Source organism: Dicentrarchus labrax, unplaced genomic scaffold (genome assembly GCF_905237075.1).
Source record: "Dicentrarchus labrax unplaced genomic scaffold, dlabrax2021, whole genome shotgun sequence".
Lineage (NCBI taxonomy): Eukaryota > Metazoa > Chordata > Actinopteri > Moronidae > Dicentrarchus > Dicentrarchus labrax.
The window spans coordinates 8,753,292-8,772,320 of NW_026136714.1; the positions used below are offsets into that span (position 1 = coordinate 8,753,292).

Sequence of the window (19,029 nt, forward strand, 5' to 3'; positions counted from 1 at the left end):
CAGGGTCTTTGAAGTCCCGAGCTGCAGGGGAAAGTTTAACTAGGATTTCAACTGCATCACCTAATTGGGAAGACAAACACCTCTCCTATCAGATCTGTTCCTCTGTGAATGATGAAGGGCACTAAACACAATGGAGTGAGTAGTCCAAAACTGCAACAAGTGTCAGTGTCTCCTGTTGTTAATGAATGATCTATAATATCGATCCTATGTGATGAATGCAGTCCAACAGGGGGCGCCGCTGCACTGCGTTTTGGTAAAGGCTCAGTCCGTATAAAGGAGGTTATTAACTCCCAAACTTTTAACCGTGTTAATACTTAGAAACTTTTTTTATTTTTACACTGTTTATTTACAATAGTGTAACCAGGTTTATAGCCAGGGTTTTGAAAATATGGAATCCAAAAAGACATTTTTATATTAAATTATACATTCAGTTATTCAATTATATGTACAGTTTTTATTTGTTGGCCTTTAAGGAATCAAATTTACAGTATAACATTACCCTATTTAACATTTATAAGCAGTATTTTTAAACATTTATTGAATGGTATTTATAACCAGTGATGAAAGAAGTATTGAGATCTTTTACTTATGTAAAAGTAGCAATACCTCAGGGTAAAATTACTTCACTACAAGTAAAAGTCTTGCATCAAAATTTTACTAAAATAGATTAACAAAAGTATTAGCAGCAAAATTGATTTAATATATTAAAAGTACAGCAGAATGTATATTTAACAGTGTATGCAGCGTTTTATGTGGCAGCTAATTTTTACCACTTTTTATACTGTAGGGTAGTAATAATCTATAATGTATCATATTTTATCAACTGACTATATATTGTGTGTAAAACTTAAATCTTCAAAGTGAATACAGCTGTCAGATAAATGTTGTAAAAAGTACAATATTTACCTATTTAAAGTTACCAAACTTACACATACTGAGTCTAAAATATAATGAAACCAGCCTTCAAATTATCCACCAAACCTGATTATGTGACCAATGTTTGACTTCTAGCTTTGGAAAGATTAACGGCTATATGATCCGAGTGTTTTTATAGCACATCGTCAATCACCTGCACATATCTGGGGGTAAACTCATAAATTCACATCATCCTTGAACTTGGTATGACATTAAGAAATCAATGACACTGACACATTTAAGATGGCTGTGATGTGGTTTTTTCATGGTCTTTGAGTACCACTTTCAAATAAGGCACCTTTTATTAAGGGTTTATAACTAACTAATGACTATAAATGGTTCATGAGTAATTTAACAATGCTTTACAGATTAAAGAACAACTTTTGGGTCACCATGCTCTGAAGCCTTTTTTTGGCAGGTGTGTGTCTTCCAGCAGTACATTTGCTTTTTGTTTTATATTTCCCCAGTGAACAGTGATCCTACTGTTGAATACTAACTGCCCTTGTGTTTTCTTTGTGGCAGTCAGTTTATGATAACACAAATAAGCACATTTAAAGATATCTTATTATGTACAGTTAAGGAAAGGGATTTAAGATTAGATCATTATGGATTAACCATTATTTCTGACATGGACCATTCTGCATAATGAGTACTTTTACTTTTGGTACTTTAGATGTATGTTGGTGCAATTACTTTTGCACTTTTTGCATTCAGGACTTTGCACTACATTATTGCTACTTCCACCACTGTAATGATCATTTTAAGGCCCTTATCGCCCATCAGTTCATATTGTGCTTTAGTTAGTTCTTACCAAGTATTTGTGTTTAATAAAACTACCACTACCACCGCTTTGGAGGGCAGTTTCCTGCTTTGCCAGGTTGGTAATGCAGCCTTGGTTAACACCAACCATTGTTATTGTTATTAACAGCTTAGAGAACTCATCTATAAAGTATTAATAAATTATTTATTAAACCTTAATAAAGCCACTAGTTACAACTTTATAACGGTGTCTCGTTAGAAAGTGGTGCCACATTGGAAAGATGATGATAAAGCCGAGGTTACAAGCTCATCCAGCTTTTCTGAGGGACCATAACATGTCTCATGTTTACTCCTCAGACTTGTCGCTGAGTGGATCTGTGGCAGTTGTGTGTTGCCACGTTTCAGCAGTGATTGATGGCACACATTGCCCCCTGCCCTGCCCGAGGACCCTCTCTAATAATAAGTCGTGTCCCTCAGAGACATTATGTTCAGTCTTGCGCCGCTTCTCTTTGACCCTCACGCCAAGATGATGTATAGTGTGTGTGGCCTTTTCCTTTGCCATTTATGCGCGGCGTATGGGAGCTGAAAGCTTTCACACGCCTTGCGCACGACATGATCCTATTGGATGAGCAGCAGGGCAGGGGATATTGCAAGTGATGAGAGAGAGAGAGAGAGAGAGAGAGAGAGAGAGAGAGAGAGAGAGAGAGAGAGAGAGTCTTCACCAGCTCCTGTCTCTCCAACGGCAGACACACAATGCTCGTTAATAGGCTCCAGATGCCTTTACAGAAAATGCACGTCTGCAGGCTGTGTGGATTGCCTCCTCTCTTTTGAATCACATAGATGTGAGTCTATCTCTCTGTCATCGAAAAGGAAAGAAGATTATGGGGTTGTATGCAATTTCAGAACACGTGGGAAGCGTATTTGCGAGGCTGGCGGCTGTGCGCCCGTCCTCCCTGTGATGGAGGAGCGCGGTGGTGGTGCATCGGTGGAAATGAGTGAGAGGTGCGGGCGAGATAATCAATGAAGACACCGAGGGCTCCTGTGCGCTTGGACAAGGTCAGAGTCTAGTCTGGGTGAGATTATGTCCATGTGGAGACAACAAGGACGGACTTTTACGCTTCCTCTCAAGGGGACGAGGTCGCCTGGGGTTGTCCCCAGAAAACCAAGAGTTTCTCTCTCTGTGTTGGATTGCAGAGGCAGCTAAAAATCCCTCCATCTGCGTGATCATGGTTGAGCTTTATTTCTGACAGCCTCCGAGCTGCATGGCTCCTTTCTTCGCAACCTCAGCCTGGAGATAAAGTTTCTTCGCTCTGCTCGACGGCTGGATGATTTGTTCGGGCATCGATTCGTTTAATTGGACGCAGTTGAACCCAGTTAATGTGATTTAATGTGATTGTTGCTGGTTTAAAAAAAAAGAAAAGAAAAAAAAAGAGGTGGAGGGTGGGCAGCTGTGGATTGAATTCCATCAGAGCAGCGACAGAACAGCGGCGGCCAGCTGTGTCTCTGGACGGTCACATCTGTCGTTGTTGTCGTCGCTGTCCATGGTGCTGAACTCGTGCTCCAGGAATGGTGGAGACGCTGAGTATCGCAGTCATCGGTGCTCCCGGAGTGGGGAAAACTTCTATAATCCGCCAGTTCATCTATAACGATTTCTCGGAGGTGTACACGCCGACCAGGACCAGATATGTGTACAGACCCTCCGTCATTCTCAACGGGAACATGTATGAGCTGAAGATTTTGGACGTCCCGCCAATCTCCTCCTTTCCATCAAGCTCCAGTCAGGTATAATTTCTCTGTCTGACGACGTAGGTAGACGCCCCCCCCCTTAACTTTAACTTTATTAGGATGTATACAAGCTTTGGTGATCCACATCTAATTAATTTAATCCCTCCTTCATTTTTACAAGTGTCCATCTGTTCCCAGCCAATGGCGTTCCTCAAAGACACAAACACCAATTTTATTTATTCCTCCATCACTATCAGATGTCCCCTAGTCTACTAGTTGCTATGGAGACCCGACCGACTTAAAGCCTCGGAGAGCTTCACTTTGACGTTGTAAACTCTCTCTCTCTCTCTCTCTCTCTCTCTCTCTCTCTCTCTCTCTCTCTCTCTCTCTCAACCCCCCCTCATGAGGAAGGAATGCCAGCTTGCATATTGTTGTTTAATAATCATAACATGTCTTCTGCAGACTCCTAAGAGAAGTGTTCAGATATATCCGGAGGAGTTGTTGACAGTGTACCGCTGGCAGTGGTGACAGGCTTCAATGGGGCTCATATGCACAGAAAATAAAAGCAGGATTGTGCTGCAGGCATCGCCACAGCACCTGGTTAAACTTCCAATTTAAAAATAGAACAGCTTGCCCTTTTATTCATGGCCACAGGTCATATGCCACACCTCATTAGTCGGAGACACATCTGGTTGCAGGATCATAGCAAAAATGCACTGTGGCTCCAAATGCCCAAGGTTTGTAGTCACTTTACAAAGCAGATTTGTAGCTTTGTCTGAACCTTTCTTGTTGCTTTTCATCTTTCAGTTTTTTTTCTTTTACAAACAGGTTTGCATTTGTTCAGGTCTGTCTTAAAACAATACCCCAAAGCTCATATGTGTATAATAGTGACACTGTTATTGTTTTTCTTTCCCAAAGCAGCCTAGAAGAGGTCACTTAAAGCAATTCTCATGTAAGTGATGGGAGACGAAATCCACAGTCCTCATTCCAAAGCCAGTATGAGCTCTCAACAGTGTGACAAAGTGGGGATTTTATATCAAAAAGGCTGTAACTTTAAAAAGATTTCCACTTGATTTGAATGACTCAGACTGAACTCTCATATTAGCTCCAGCTGAACACATTTACACATATTTATACAGAATGAAGATAGATTCATCACTGTAGAGTTTGTCTCTCATCACTTACACGTTTTTCAATGAGCATGTGAGTGCAAGACAGACCTGAAAAAACTGGGATCCTATCCTTTAAGACAAAACAAATTTCTCAGCCTGCCAGCACAACAAATATGGGTTTAGTGTGTGTGTCTCTGTATATGTGAAAGGTACTTGGGTATTGATACAAAGTGCCCCCACTCCAAGCCTCTGTTGACTTGAGGTGTGTGTTTGACTCCTTCCCATTGCAGCCTTGGTGGAGAGGCTGTGACGATTTCAAGATAGAAATCTCCAAGGTCACCATGCCTGACTCTGCTGCTGTTGCTGCTGCTGAAAATGTCCCTTCTTCTCTCCCCTTTGGTGTCACACATAGCCCTCCCAAGAACAGCTGTGGTTATCTACACAGACGAGGTGCCACTGAGAAAATGAGATCAGGCCAAGGAGGAGACAAGAAAAAAACCCAGTTTGAACGAGAGGCCTCCCAAAGTGTTGGCTTGCTGTGCGCTGAGAGAGCCCGGCATTAACACAGAAAACATCTGACAGGCAGGCTGAGAGGCCAGAGCGATCATCCTGTCAGGCTGCAGCAGCATGTAGCTGTTCTACTAGATTTAACATTTAGTTAGAGTGTTAAGAGGTCTGCAGAGTACTTCATTGTTTCCTGTCCACAGAGACCCTATGTAAAGACTGATTGAGTTTCTTCCTTCTACTGCTAAATGGTGTTTAACCCCCATTAGGGAACATGTTGGTAGGTGTGAGCAGAAAGCAGTAATAAGACGGGATGAGTCTCATGAGTTCACGTGCGAGAGTGCTAGTGTGTGTCCCAAAGGTTGAGTCACATGAGAAAGCTTTCAAGCACACGCAGCTTGATAACATGCTGTATCATATAGTGTGAACCTTTCATGCTCATTTCAAAGTGTAGGGCAGCAAGAGGGGCGCCTGTTTGGCAGGCCCATTGTGGAAGGTATACAGGCAGAGAAAACCATTAGCCGAGTGCTGCCACAACATTTCTATCAGACAGATTTATGGTTACTCATTTGCTGAGGAATGACCCCGAGAGGCCTGCTGTACTTTTTCTTCTCCCCCTCCTGCCATGTCCTGCTTGTTCAGAAACCTGCTCTCTTTGCTTTGTCCGGTGACGTCCTCTATTCACAGCGAGAGCGGTGATGAGAAATGGGGCATTTTTGACTCACCGTCCTGCTCTGTATTTACCCCGTGGGCAGAGAGATGTAGCATGGGTCAGGAGCAGCGGAGCGCCGGCACAACGAAACCTGATTGAAATGTACTTGCAGTACACAACAGATTGAATTAAAGCACAGTTCTCTGCTGGAATACTTCTGGGAATAAAAGACCAACAGAGGAGACAGTAGGAATCTGTTGCAGACAATTAGAAAGGTTGCACAGGGTTTAATGGACACTGTCGAAGTAAGGGTTACTGAATGAGGTTTTATAATGTCCTCTGAAATTTGTGATGAATAAGCTGCAGAATGGAGTGAGTCAGTACGCCTCCATGCTTATGCACCGTGGCAATTTCTCATCAGTTCAGATTATATTTGAAAGAAGAACAGTAATGTTCTCGCAGTCTACTTGTGACCCCATTTTAACCACACAGACAACAATTTTTACCCTTTCCGATGCTGGAGACAGGCAAGGTTTCTATTATCTCACTGCGAGGCTGCGATAGTGTAATGATTTGTTTGCTTTGCGGTATGTCTGTCTGTTGCTGATAGCATTGCATTTAGAGAGCATCTGTTACAGTGTGTCAATAGGATGTGATGACAGATGGATTTAAGCCTGACAGCGGATTCAGCAGTGATTTTTCTTGTTCTTTTTTTTTTTTTATTATTCTTGCCATTATGTATCTCCATGACTTCCTCCCACACAAAACGCTCCCTCTCCCTTTCCTGCTCTTTCTGGACATTCTTCTCAGTTATCTCTGTCGATACCATGTCTGATAGCAAGGTGGAAATTATTGCTTTTCATGTAACGCATTGTGTCATTTTGACTCTCGCAGACGTGGTAGACATATGATGTGTGCATCTGTGAAGCCTACATGAGCTGAACAAACCATTTCAGTATTTGTGTGTCAAAGTTTTTGCTCACAGTGGAAAGTTTTAGTGGTGTCTTTTAAATTAAACTTAATACAATTAGAAAACTTACTGTAAGTAAAATTCTTAGAAACATTTAACATCATAAACAACAGCTTTGTAATTAGTAGAGTCATCATTGTCAAGCATAGTTAAAGGAATAATTCAACATTTTAGGAAATATGCTTATTTGCCTTCTTGTTGATAGTTAGATTAGATGAATGATACCACTTTCAAGTTTGTATGCTAAATATGAAGGTCCTGCCATGAAATGGTTAGCTTTAGCTTAGCATAAAGACTGAAAATCAGCCTAACAACACTGTTAATACTCATTAATTACCACATCATTGGTCCAAGACAGTGGTTGTTTTACACAGTGTACAGATTAAACAAATGAGACATAACGTGTCAGTTAGTGAGCTGTGAAGGTGCTGGAAGGTGAATTTTGTTTTACCTTCGGACAGAACCAGGCTAGCTGTTTGCCCCCATATTTCCAGTCTTTATGCTAAGCTAATCTAACCGGCTATAACTTCATGTTTACCTTACAGATATTAAAGTGGTATCAATCTTCTCATTGAACTCCCAGCTATCATGCAAACAAGCGTATTTCCGAAAATCTTGAACTATTCTCTTAGGCTTTTTTAATGTGAATAAGGTTTTCCAAGATTTGCTGCATTTGAATCCCATTTATAAGTCACATTTTGGGATTATGTGTCAGTGCACGAAACCAGCAGCAGACCATCCTCTACATTATCATCTCAAATTACTTATAAAAGAACAAAAGACCTACAGATTTTATTGGCTGCCCGGTATAGGTCACCAGTGAGTAATGGGAGCTTTATTCCCAGGGGATGTAATAGATTTTAATTGTAAATCAGTCAGCGTGGCGTATGTGTGACATTACTCTAATTATTAGGCACCCATCCCCCACCAGGTTACATCGGTGTCCCTCCTGTGCTTAATATTGATCCATCACAACCACCCATTTCAGTTAGCCTCCATTAGTATCAGGAGACAATACAGCTCTGTCATAGCCTGCTTAAAACTGACCATGGCCTGCGGTTGTCAGGGAGACATGTTCTGTTTGGCTCTTGAGGAGTGAAGGATGAGATGCTCTTTTTGTTAAGAAGGCCGACTGGAGGATACAGACAGTGGCACCACACTTCACATTCACGCTCCCACAAGCACACTGTCACATCCTGCAAGCACACACAAATAAACATGCCCACACATGCATTTTAAATGCATTTGATTTCAGTTTATTAGCCAGGTAATGCAGCGCTGTCTTGTCTTCCCTGCTCTTATTCTTCATTTCTTTCTTTTTGCATCTTGTTTTGGTTTGGAGAAGTAGTGTTGCTGTTTCTAGTCCATCCTCCACATTTAAAAACAGGACTTGGATGAGAAAGAGATATGAGATGACAACACAAGCTGCTATTTTTAGTCCTACAGAGGCTGCGATTGAAGCCAATGTGTGCATCTAGTGTTGTCAATTGCCTTAATTATCAGAAAATGGTCTTAATATGCTGTGCTATGACGGGGAATGTGTCCTGTTTGTTTGGCAGGAATAGGTGAATATTTTCAGAAGTGTTTGCCTGCTTGGCACGACGTTGGATTTAAACTGTATTGGACACTCTACCATAAAAGCAACAAGAAAAAATTACAGTAGAAATCATATCTTCTGTGACATGTTTTCCTTTCTGAAAACTCATTCAACCTGGAGAGAGACGGAAAATAATTACATTTATACCAGTTTTCACAACACAGTGCACCCCCTTTCTCTTTCACTTTTGATGGCAACGATTTTCATGCCACATGTTTGTCTCTGTGCCTGATCGGCCTCATTATCTCCCTGCTGATGTGTGAGGCTGTTTCTTCCTCACACTCACCTACACACAAACCCTCAAACACCCTCTTCCAAATTGAAAGAAGGCAAATTATTCCTCGCTGACACAGACGTGTTAGTGTTATCATCATTAGAAGTTACACTGATCATCGCCTGCTCCCTTAGCCTCTCCTGTCACAAATTATCAGCTGATCTTATTTGTACAGATTGTCTGTAGAGTATGTTGATTTGAAAAGCATATTTTCTCCAACCTCGCGAGCAATGTAATTAGATTTCTCGCACGCTACTATTTGAAGTTGTACAAGCTGTTGCAGTAGGCAGAAGAAATAATGTACTGTAAACACCATATGCAAAAGTAATCAGTTCAGTTATCGTTGCAAACACTGCTACACATAAGGGTTACATTAGCTTGATGCTAATCAGAGTCATAAAAATTAAAAGGTGTCTGATAATCAGCACTTTGATATCTGAGTTTTCAAAGCAACACGATGCAACAAACAGAGCTCCAAAGAGGCCAAATCCTCTGTGCCTGTGATGCAGGTGCATCAGTCAAAAAACACAAAGCCAAATTATTTACTTCATCAAGCAGGGCAGCTTTGAAAATCCCTGCAACATATGAAAAAATAAACTGCTTCAGTTGTGGTCAATTATGGACTTACATTTGTGTGTGTGTGTGTGTGTGTGTGTGTGTGTGTGTGTGTGTGTGTGTGTGTAAGACATTTTGTGAAATAATTTATTTAATCTTTTTAAAATTTAAATCTTTTTTCAAACCAAATTCTTTCTCTGTGCTCAAAACATAAACATACATACAGTGTCATAGTCACAAGGTGAAACAAACTTGCTGGTAATGAAACTTAGATCAGCATTTTACGGAATATGCTTATCCGTTTTGATGAGTGACTTGGAGTCTCCGCTGGTTGCCTGGCAACTTCACAGTGACGACAAATCACTGCACCCGGCCAAGATATAGTCTAGCACATAACCACCTCTAAAAACACAACCTGCTATTTTTCACAGATGAAACAACTGACATATAATGGATTAATTATTGAGCTTTAAAGGTGCTCATAAGCAGATTTTGTTATCTTTGGACAGAGCCAGGCTAGCTGTTTCTCCCTGCTTCCAGTCTTTGTGCTAAGTTAAGCTAAGTAGCTTCATATTTAGTGTAGAAAAGCAAAAGTGGTATCAATCTTCTCCTTCTGCAACAAAAGTGAATAAATGTATTTCCCAAAATGTCTATTATTCCTTTAAGATCTTCTGTGATGAAATTGTTACACTGTTATGTCTAATCTCTGTACATCTCTAAAGTGCTACCATATAGTTTGTGCATAACAGTTAGCACTGAAAAGGTCTGGTTGTATCCTCTGTTTGCCTGCTTATTTATACTGAAAAGAACAGAATTGAGTTAACCTGCACACAGTTTCTGACAGTCTCTCAGTCTCCAGACCCTTCATTAGCAGTGTTCGTGCACCCCAGAGGTTATGTTGACACCCTGTCTGCTCATCCCTTGATCCACTGCTGCTTTTTTCATCTTTTTGACATTCTCTCAGGGCATTTGTTTTCACGTGTCCCTACCCTCAGCAGATCTTTTCTTCCCACCCCCGAAGTTCCTCTGTTTTCCTCTCCCTCTTTCATCAGATCAAATGCTTATAAATTCATTGCATGCTGTTGGAGGCGGTGACAGCGGTGATGGTGGGTTGGTGAGATCTCTGGGAAACACAGCATGAATAGAAGAATGGGTCAGTGTGTTTCTGTTGAAGCAACTGTCCCACAGTAAGGTGCAAATGTACCCACTGGTGCCATGTGTTTTTATTACAGTTTGAAACTCATTACCATCAAACAAATGTTGCTGTTTGCCCCGCTGCATGTGCACGGCATTACAAAGCCTAGCCAAGCAGCACATAATGTTAAACAGTAGTATGCGTTCCTTTTCTCCTCTTCTCTTGGCAGAAGGCTCCATGTTTGCTTATCTCTTATAAGCTGTGACCTCTGTCATTGTCCTTGAACATGCGTAGCTAGGGCACTGTGCAGTGCTTACTTTGTTCTAGGCTGTGAGACTCCCAGACCCACGCCAGCTCTCAGACTTCATTGACTCTGCATTTTTTCACAGAGGCTAAGCAGCAGGGGCTGGCGAACTATGACTTTGAGCTAAAGTGCTTAGAATATTTTCAGGAATGCCACATGCTCTTCAGCTAACTGCACTCTATAAGTAGGTGCATTATATGGTGGCAGATCTATGAGGTCATGGAAACATCAACATCATTGTGTCACATAAACTAAACTAAATGCTAACATGATGATGGCAATATTTACCATGTTCACCATTTTAGTATAGCACGTTAACATTTGCTAACTGGCACTAACCACATAGTACAACTGAGGTTAATGGCAATGTCTTTAGTTTAGCGGATATTTCGTCTTAAACCAATGAATTGGACAAATAAAAACATTGACCTGATGGTGGCGCTACACGAGAAGTCAGAGGATCAGCAAAGCCATTAGAATTGGGACATGAATATGAGTGTACCCGAAGTCATAGCAATTGTTGTCAAGACATTCAGTCAAATCCACAAATATTCACTTCATGGTGGCGCTAGAGGAAAAGTCAGGGGATCACTAAAGTTAGAGGGGTTCATTGTCAGAGAACCTTGAGTGTCTGAACTAAATCTGCCAATCCATGCGGTAGATGTTGAGATATTTCACAGGATAAATAAAGACGTTGACTTGCTGGTGGCGACCTTGGCGAGAGGATCACCAAGGTCAATAGGATTAATTCTCTGGGCACCATTTCATTGCAATCCATTCAATAGTTGTTGAGATAGTTCAGTCTGGACCAAAGATTGTTTTTCCCAGAATCATGCTGCTTAACCTGACTGCACCACATAGTTTATTACACAGAACCATCTAGGACGTTGTTGTTGGAAACCATTTGGAAAAGGGCAGACACTTACAAAATATACTGACAGGTGATTGGATGAACCAATCTTTCTATCACTGTCTATCACAGGCGAACTTCAGACCAATCAGATCAACAAACCACATAATGACCAGTCGGGTAAAGAGCAGAGACATCTTTTCTATCGCCTTCATTGCTGTTCTTTGCTCTTCTATCAATGAAGAAACACTCTCCAGTTCTGATAAAATGTGTCACTCCTCACACTTATCACACACACCTACGAGTAGCTCATGTCGAAGCTGCCAGTAGTTCATCTTAGGACACGGATTGGTCTGAACCACTGTGGATAGACACAAGTGCATTGCTTGAAACCTGATAATTTTGTGATCTTGCAAGTCCAACTGCCTTGCAAGGTTACATGTTGCTCGCATGTCTAGGTCATACTGTTTTTCTATATGTCTGTCCTTCAGGAGTGGCTGGATTTGCGCTGCAGAGGTGTTCGCAATGCCAACGCCTACATCCTGGTTTACGACATCTGCTGCGTGGAGAGCTTTGAATACGTCAAGATGATCAGACAGCAGATAGTGGAGCACAGGTATGGTCACCCGGCAATACTGCTTCCAGAACATACGACCACTGACACACAGCTTGTTAACCCTCACACATGATTTTTAATGCCATCACAGTGTCACCAGTCTGGAGACAGCATCCAATTTCACAATCCTGCCACAAAGCCGTACAATTACGCATTTGTGACAGTGTGACAGTGATAGATAGTCTGCTTGTGGTAATATCTTTTAATTCAGCACACTCCGCCCTGCATCCTGACAGTTCAGTAATGACATTTGATTCTGGCATTGCTGCATGAGAGCCGGCTGATATGTCACTAGTGATTTAAAGATTATTTTTAGGGTATTTGTGCTTTTACTGAACAGAGCGCAGCCGCAAAATTCAGGAGGCTTGAGAACCAGAGGAATATACAATAAAGGTCTCTTGGGTTAAACCAATACAAGAACCAAAAAGCACCAAGAAAAGGCATCACCTTCTCATCATTGACGCTGTCTCCATATTATTTACATATTGAAAGGTGCAATGAGTGGCCTCATTTGTTCTGCTATGTTGTACATGCCCAAACTGCCACTGCACAGATCATCTTCACCTTCCTACGGTTCCAAATGTGTTACCCTGAATGTTTATGGACCTTGACAAAAAAACATTATCACCAGCAGCGGGGGAAGGAAGGGTGAATGCGAGAGGAATGGAAAACAGGAGAAATGTGTAATCATCGGACAGAAATCTAAGGTCAGACTGGAGGAGGGAAGGAAAGGGCGGAGAAGGGACAGATACTGTATATTAACTGAAATCATGAATAATGGAGGCTGTTGCAGCAGAGGGTGGCTGTACTGTAGATGTAAACTATAAAGAATGTATCTGTTTATTTTACTTTTCTTTGTATATATGCTTAAAACGCAGACAAAATACATCCAGAATAACCTTTTTTTTTTAGCCGTCTAGCACAAAGCCTGCCAAGATGTACACACAGTACATCTTGTTCTACTAAAATACTCCTCGAGCAGATATGCAAGGAGTTATTTTAAATCTGTTATGTGCACCCAACCTGTGAAAAGGGGAAAAGTGAGATGATTACTGGGATGTGTTTTTCAACCCTATATCTTTAAAGAACGCCTCAGGGCTTGAAAAATTGTACTGTACATTTCTCTCTCTGTGTCTTCCTCTCTGTCGAGCTATCTGTCCATCTGTCGAGGCAGGCGGACGTGCAAATATGCATAAGTATGCGAGTCCTTGTCAGAAGATGATGCATGATGTATCAAAAAAGAAAGCTTTAGTAATTATAAGAGGAAGAGATAAATTGTTATTGCAGAAGCTTTAACAATGTATAGATCAGCTGACATTGAGCTCAAGCAAGTCTCCTTCAAGTTTCACAATGTACCTGATTTTAAAAGTGAGTTAAATTTGACCTTCAGTAGTTTTTGGAATGTTATTTTTCATGAAAAACAATAATTAAAGCTTTCATCTCCACTGACTTTGGCCCCCAACCAAACAGAAAGTCTTCAAAGTAAAAATTAATCTCTTTGTTAGAAATCCGATTTATATAATCAGCCTTCTTTCCTTCATGATATTGCTCAGTCTAATCCTGGATTTCCTCTTGTAGCTGCTTTTTTCCACTCTCTCCTTTTAAGTAGAGCATCAGATTGGATTTCCAAACCACCACCAATCAGGTGTTACTGGGAATGGTTGGCCTTGATAACATATTCCTGGATGTTGATGTTTTTCATTAACACTATAGGATTACAAACACAAGTCTTGAATCAGTAATATATGCCTACCTCTGGCTTGCAGTTACAGTTTCACACCTCATAATGCTGTAAACCAGTTGCTGCAGAGTGTGGTGGGAGGCCCCTTGAGCCTGTGAGCTGTAATCCTCCAGTCCACCCCCGCACACCTCAGAAAGAAGGAAAAACTGCACACAGACATCTTGCACACGCCCAGCCAACCACTGTGACAAACACCACGATGATAACTGTGCTTTTTGAAATTAACCTTTTTCTGTTTGTTTGTTTTTTTTCCCACCTCTCTCATGCTCCTGCAGGGAAGGCAGCAGTAGTGAGGTGCCAATCCTGGTGGTGGGTAACAAGAGAGATCTGCAGCGGCAGCGCTTTATGCCTCGAAGGGCCGTGTCAGTGCTGGTGAAGAAGACCTGGAAGTGTGGTTATGTGGAGTGCTCTGCCAAGTTTAACTGGCACGTAGTCCTGCTCTTCAAAGAGCTGCTGGGCATCGCTGTGGCACGGGGCATGCGCCAGAACCACACCTCCATCCGTCTGCAGGGGGCGCTACAGAGGAATCGCTGCACCATCATGTGACCCAGAGAACTCCCTCCACCCCTCTCACCTTAGGAGTGGAGCGGCAGTGGAGAAAAAGGACTTTTTATCTAAATGGCTGGAAATATACCCTGTGGCCTCCTGCTTTACTGAGCTGATTTTTCATAATGAGGTTTATTAGACTCTTGCGCTGTAAAAGACACTAAAATTTCACACATGGTCATCCAACCACTTCCTTGTCCAATTCTGCCAAATGTATAGATGCAAAGGAAGGTAGGTAGGTAGGTAGAAGAAGAGGAAGCAAGGTGAAAACCAATATGACTAGAATAGCACAGTTATTTTTCCTCACATCAACTAGACAGTTGCACATTTGAGGCTGTCCCACATTACGCAGCAGCAGGTCTAGAGGGGCTGTCTTATGGCTGTAGCTGAGCCTGACAGGATGGAAGCTGTGTTTGTGAGACTCAAAACGGAGAGGCAGCAATATCATCGAGTCTTCCTTTTCAATTTGTCATATTCAGTAAGGTCAGCAGCGGACGCTCATACCAGACACATTTGGATTTCTTTGAGGGTGTGCAGTTAACGGTGAACAAGATAGAAAAATACAGAGCAGAAAATAGCTTATGCTCCATTTCTGGGGAGATTATCTCGAAATGTACAGATACGATTAGATGGAGTTTAATTTTAGATTCTGAGAAGTAGCCTGCATATTTTTTGTTCTTCCCCTGTCCCTGTTTCAAACTTGGCCTACGGTAAAAGCAGTTTGTTCAGATGAAGGGTGTTTTAAGGTTGTCTTGCAGCAGAAAATACTGCAGTCCCTATCATGATGTACTGTATGGCTTTAATCTGCTCCCTCCCCTCACTCAGTGTCTGTTTCTGATGAATACATTAAATCCAGGGAACTGGAGACCTGCAGGAGGCTGCAGAGCCTGAAACAAGAACCTGTGCATGCAATGTGGATGTCCGTGTGTGTGTGTGTGTGTCCGTGTGTGTGTGTGTGTGTGTGTGTGTGTGTGTGAAAGAGAGAGAGAGTGAGGGAGACAGAGAGAGGCAGGTTTGATAGCTGACATTCAGGCAAACAAGGGACAGACACAAGAAGATAAGAGACAGATGTTGAAGCGTTGGATTAGGAAGGAGCAATAAAATCCCACAGGGATGTCCTGACTGACCTATCTATCATCATATTATATTAAAAAAGCCTCACATACAATAGATGTAATCAACTTGCACTCAGATATCCTGCATAAATAACGAAGCAGAGCTCAACGACTTCCACAAAACACCCCATGAGTGCACACAGGGAACCTTAATAAAGCTTTCATATCAGTATCTGAATAGTATCTAATTGGTAATGTTGTGAAATTAACAGTTGCTTTTTCATTTGATTAGGCCTAGCTAGGTAGTTTGTGAACATGGCTGCACTGAAAGTAAGCAGACCTATTGTATATAAGAGTGATTCATGGGTAATTGACATGCATGCTTTTGTTGGTAGAGCCAACGGGTCAGGGTTTTAATTGCACTGATGTTTAAATTTGATATTGTGTTTAATTTTTGTAATACATGTTTTTTTTCTGACATTGTAATGAGCAGCTGAGTGGAGTGAATGTGGTCGTTTTTCACTGGCATGTGAGAGCACAAGCTCATGATTCTCTCCAAGATGTAGTGTTGAACCCTTCAATCAGGGCAGATGGCTGTGTGTAGTCTTTTTTTTTTTTTTTCTAGTAAAAAAAAAAGAAATATGTAGCAGAGATACACTAGAAAGCAACTGTGTGTAGCATGAGTTCTCATCGGTTTGTCTGCTGCGCGTTTCCAAATAAAAAGGGCTACAGTTTTTTATCAGAAACGTTACTTGTATTTATTTTTACTGTGTTAGTACTGTGAGTAATTTTGTTTTTTTGGACACATGATGAATTATTAAATGCATTTGAGAACAGCAAACTTTACTCTTGTCACTTTTCAATGCTGTGCGACATTAAACACCACATTCAGATCATTTTGACAACATTGCCACCTTGTGGTAAAGAGATGTTATCAGGAGTCAAATCAGAGGCAGAAAACTGATCAGGCATCACACACTGACTCCTTTCAAGTTATTGACTTTTGCTTAAAATGTGGATTTGATTGTATTCGACAAACCTAGATGATCATCTGGTGCTCGCCCCAGTGTCATAATAACCTACTGTCATTCAGTGGGATAATGACAACAGTCAATATATAAACAAATTAATAACTTCATTGAGTAATTGAGTAAATGAGTAACTGTCCATGGTACTGTACCTCATGATGATGTTTTTGGATATTTTCCCTGTGACACATTAACCTGTCATGGTGCTCAGGGGCAAGAGTTTGTTGTTGGGCCATTATTGATCCCCGTACCCCCATTTATCTGCGGCTAAGTGCATTATGCCTGTACCCTGTCACTTCCAAATTCCTGATTAAGTACAGTCAGTTTGTGGCAGTTTTAAATAAACACAATTGTACGTGTGAACGTGCTCCATACCAGCACAATATAAGCTATAATAATGCATTTATTAACTCATTTTGACACAGAAGATCCTCCACAAGATGTGATTTTTAAGATAATGATACAGGATTGTACCCAAGGTCAATCAACAGGTAGGGGCCCTGGGGAATTTGAGCTCATCAACAACTGTGAAAAGGTGCCAGATGCTTGTCATTGCCCCGCTCTGTGCATTTATGTCTGTGCATCTGTTTGCTGCATATACTATTTCAGGGTACCCTTACATCCGTCCACTCAGTATCAGGTCTGAGATCAGCATCCAAACCGCATGTCAAATGTTTAGGAATGTTTAGATAACAACATCACGTGGTGCACGTCTCAATCATAGACTGGAGTTGATAGAGCGGCCATTTCCATTCAAGTCCACAATTCATGAATGGCCAGGTTGGCAGCCGCTCCCTCCCGATGTTGCTGCTGCCATGGACTGTTTGGCACTGTCGCCATGGAAATCCGCGTTGTTTTGGTGACAGCCCTATCAGATGATAATGGAGGCCATGTAAGGAATATCCTTTCTATCCGGTCCAGCTCTGTGCTCTGAATCCTCTGCAGTCTGCATCAGCAAAGTGTCTTGGCATCACTTCTCGTCCTTCCTTTCGGTGTCCATTCCGGCGTCATGTGAAAGAGGGTTCACGGTGGTCTCTCTCGCCCTGGACCGGACCCTCCTTTTCTCCTCCCCCTCCCCACTGTCGAGCTCCCTCCCTCGTCAGTGCCGACGTCCTCGCTCAGGTAGACCCGGTGGGGTGGTGTCCCTGTCCCCGCTGTCCCCGGTTTATCCTGCACCCTTCTTCGGCGTGCGGCGGAGCGGAGGATGAGCGAGCAAGGGAAGGGCTCGGCATCCGCCTCTGCCGCGGCCCCGGCGCCAGGTTCGGATACTTACAAAGGCTGGCTTTTTAAATGGACCAACTATTTGAAAGGGTACCAGCGGCGATGGTTTGTCCTCAGCAATGGCCTGCTTTCATATTACAGGTAATTATTATTATTATTATTATTTCTTTTTTGTGCACACGCAAAGATTCCTCTGTAAAAAAAATAAAATAAAAATAAAATAACAACCAGAGTATTTCTGTGTCAGCACATCACTACAGCTGGCTGCCTCAGCTGGCTAGCAGCGGGCTAATAAGCTAACAGCTGTGAAATGGACAGAGTCAGCTGTTCACTTCAAGCTGACAGCGACAAAACAGAAACAAAAACAAAAACAAAAACGCACTTTGGCTGACTGTGTGTCGTGGAAAAAGAAGGGCCAGACACAGACACACACAGGGCAGCGACAGCAGTAATGTTTTTAAGTCAGTAAAGTGACAGAAATGTGGCACCGACGTTAGCTAGCAAACTAAGCTAGCCCGCTAGCCTCAGTTGGACACTACAGCTGCTCTTTAAACGCGTCCTAACTCTCTCTTTTATATCTCAGTGAGTCTGTTTGTCAACTTTTGTATTCCATATGATATTGATTCACTCATTGCATTGGCTGACGATGCCGAGCCCCCCTCAGTGTAACCAGAGACGGTCGCTTATCATCCTCATCTTCATCTTCTTCTTCTTCTTCTTCACTCTGATCACGCAGTTTCTAGCTGGGAGCCATCGTTAGCAATATGTAATAGCCTTTAACACCTGTGGCTCAGGTGCGTCTCGCCAGGGAGTCAGGTTTCCACAGGTGTGTGTGTGTGTGTGTGTAGAGGGCGCTACAGCATGGAAATATTAAATCATTCAAACATATTTAGTTGTTCTTTAACATATTTAGTTTGCTTTAACACAAAGGAGAGAGAGAGAGAGAGAGAGAGAGAGAGAGAGAGAGAGAGAGAGAAGACTTTACTGGGTGTTCAGAGCAACTTGAATAACTGGAGATCAGCATGAAGTACATAAAGAGTATTATTGTTGATTTACTGGCTTAAACTGAACAAGAACAGCTTTGTCATTGTCAGTCTAATGTTCATACAACCTTACTAGCAGGAGAAATTACACCAGTCACATGATCTAGTCTGAGGAAGTTCAGTCTTGACCTTGGGAACATTATGTGTGACAAAATATATCAACCCTTATCGTCCACTTTCGATCATTTTCGCAGCTTTATTCCCTTAAAAAGATTGTGTGATGTGGTTGAAGGCTCTAAAAAAGAAACCCTATAAATGGACCTGTGAGTTATGATTATTTGCACACAAGAGCTTGATACTTCTCATCTCTTTCATTGCTTGGCTCTTGCATGTTTAACCAGCTCACCTCTTCTTTCATCAACATTCAAACACACCACTTGTATCGCCTTCTAGGTCACAGTGCCTTTGGTGTATTAGGAAGTTTTAT

The 19,029-nt window shown here is 41.9% G+C and overlaps 2 protein-coding genes across 6 annotated transcripts in view; both read left to right on the forward strand.

Moving 5' to 3' along the window:
- The first annotated feature begins 2,382 nt into the window (after window positions 1-2,382).
- Window positions 2,383-16,151, forward strand: rasl10a (RAS-like, family 10, member A). The gene is made up of 3 exons (XM_051423654.1): window positions 2,383-3,456; window positions 11,844-11,968; window positions 13,985-16,151. Exons 1-3 carry the CDS (start codon window positions 3,241-3,243, stop codon window positions 14,253-14,255), a joined length of 612 nt encoding a protein of 203 aa, XP_051279614.1. The 5' UTR covers window positions 2,383-3,240; the 3' UTR covers window positions 14,256-16,151.
- A 994-nt stretch (window positions 16,152-17,145) lies between these two features.
- Window positions 17,146-19,029, forward strand: part of osbp2b (oxysterol binding protein 2b) — a 50,035-nt gene continuing 48,151 nt past the window's right edge. For 2 of the 5 annotated variants that reach the window (XM_051423642.1, XM_051423643.1), the window contains exon 1: window positions 17,146-17,700. In XM_051423642.1, the coding sequence (XP_051279602.1) occupies window positions 17,543-17,700 (158 nt within the window). In that variant the 5' untranslated portion in view covers window positions 17,146-17,542. The remainder of the gene's footprint in view (window positions 17,701-19,029) is intronic. The other 3 variants (XM_051423641.1, XM_051423646.1, XM_051423644.1) reach the window with 2 other exon arrangements.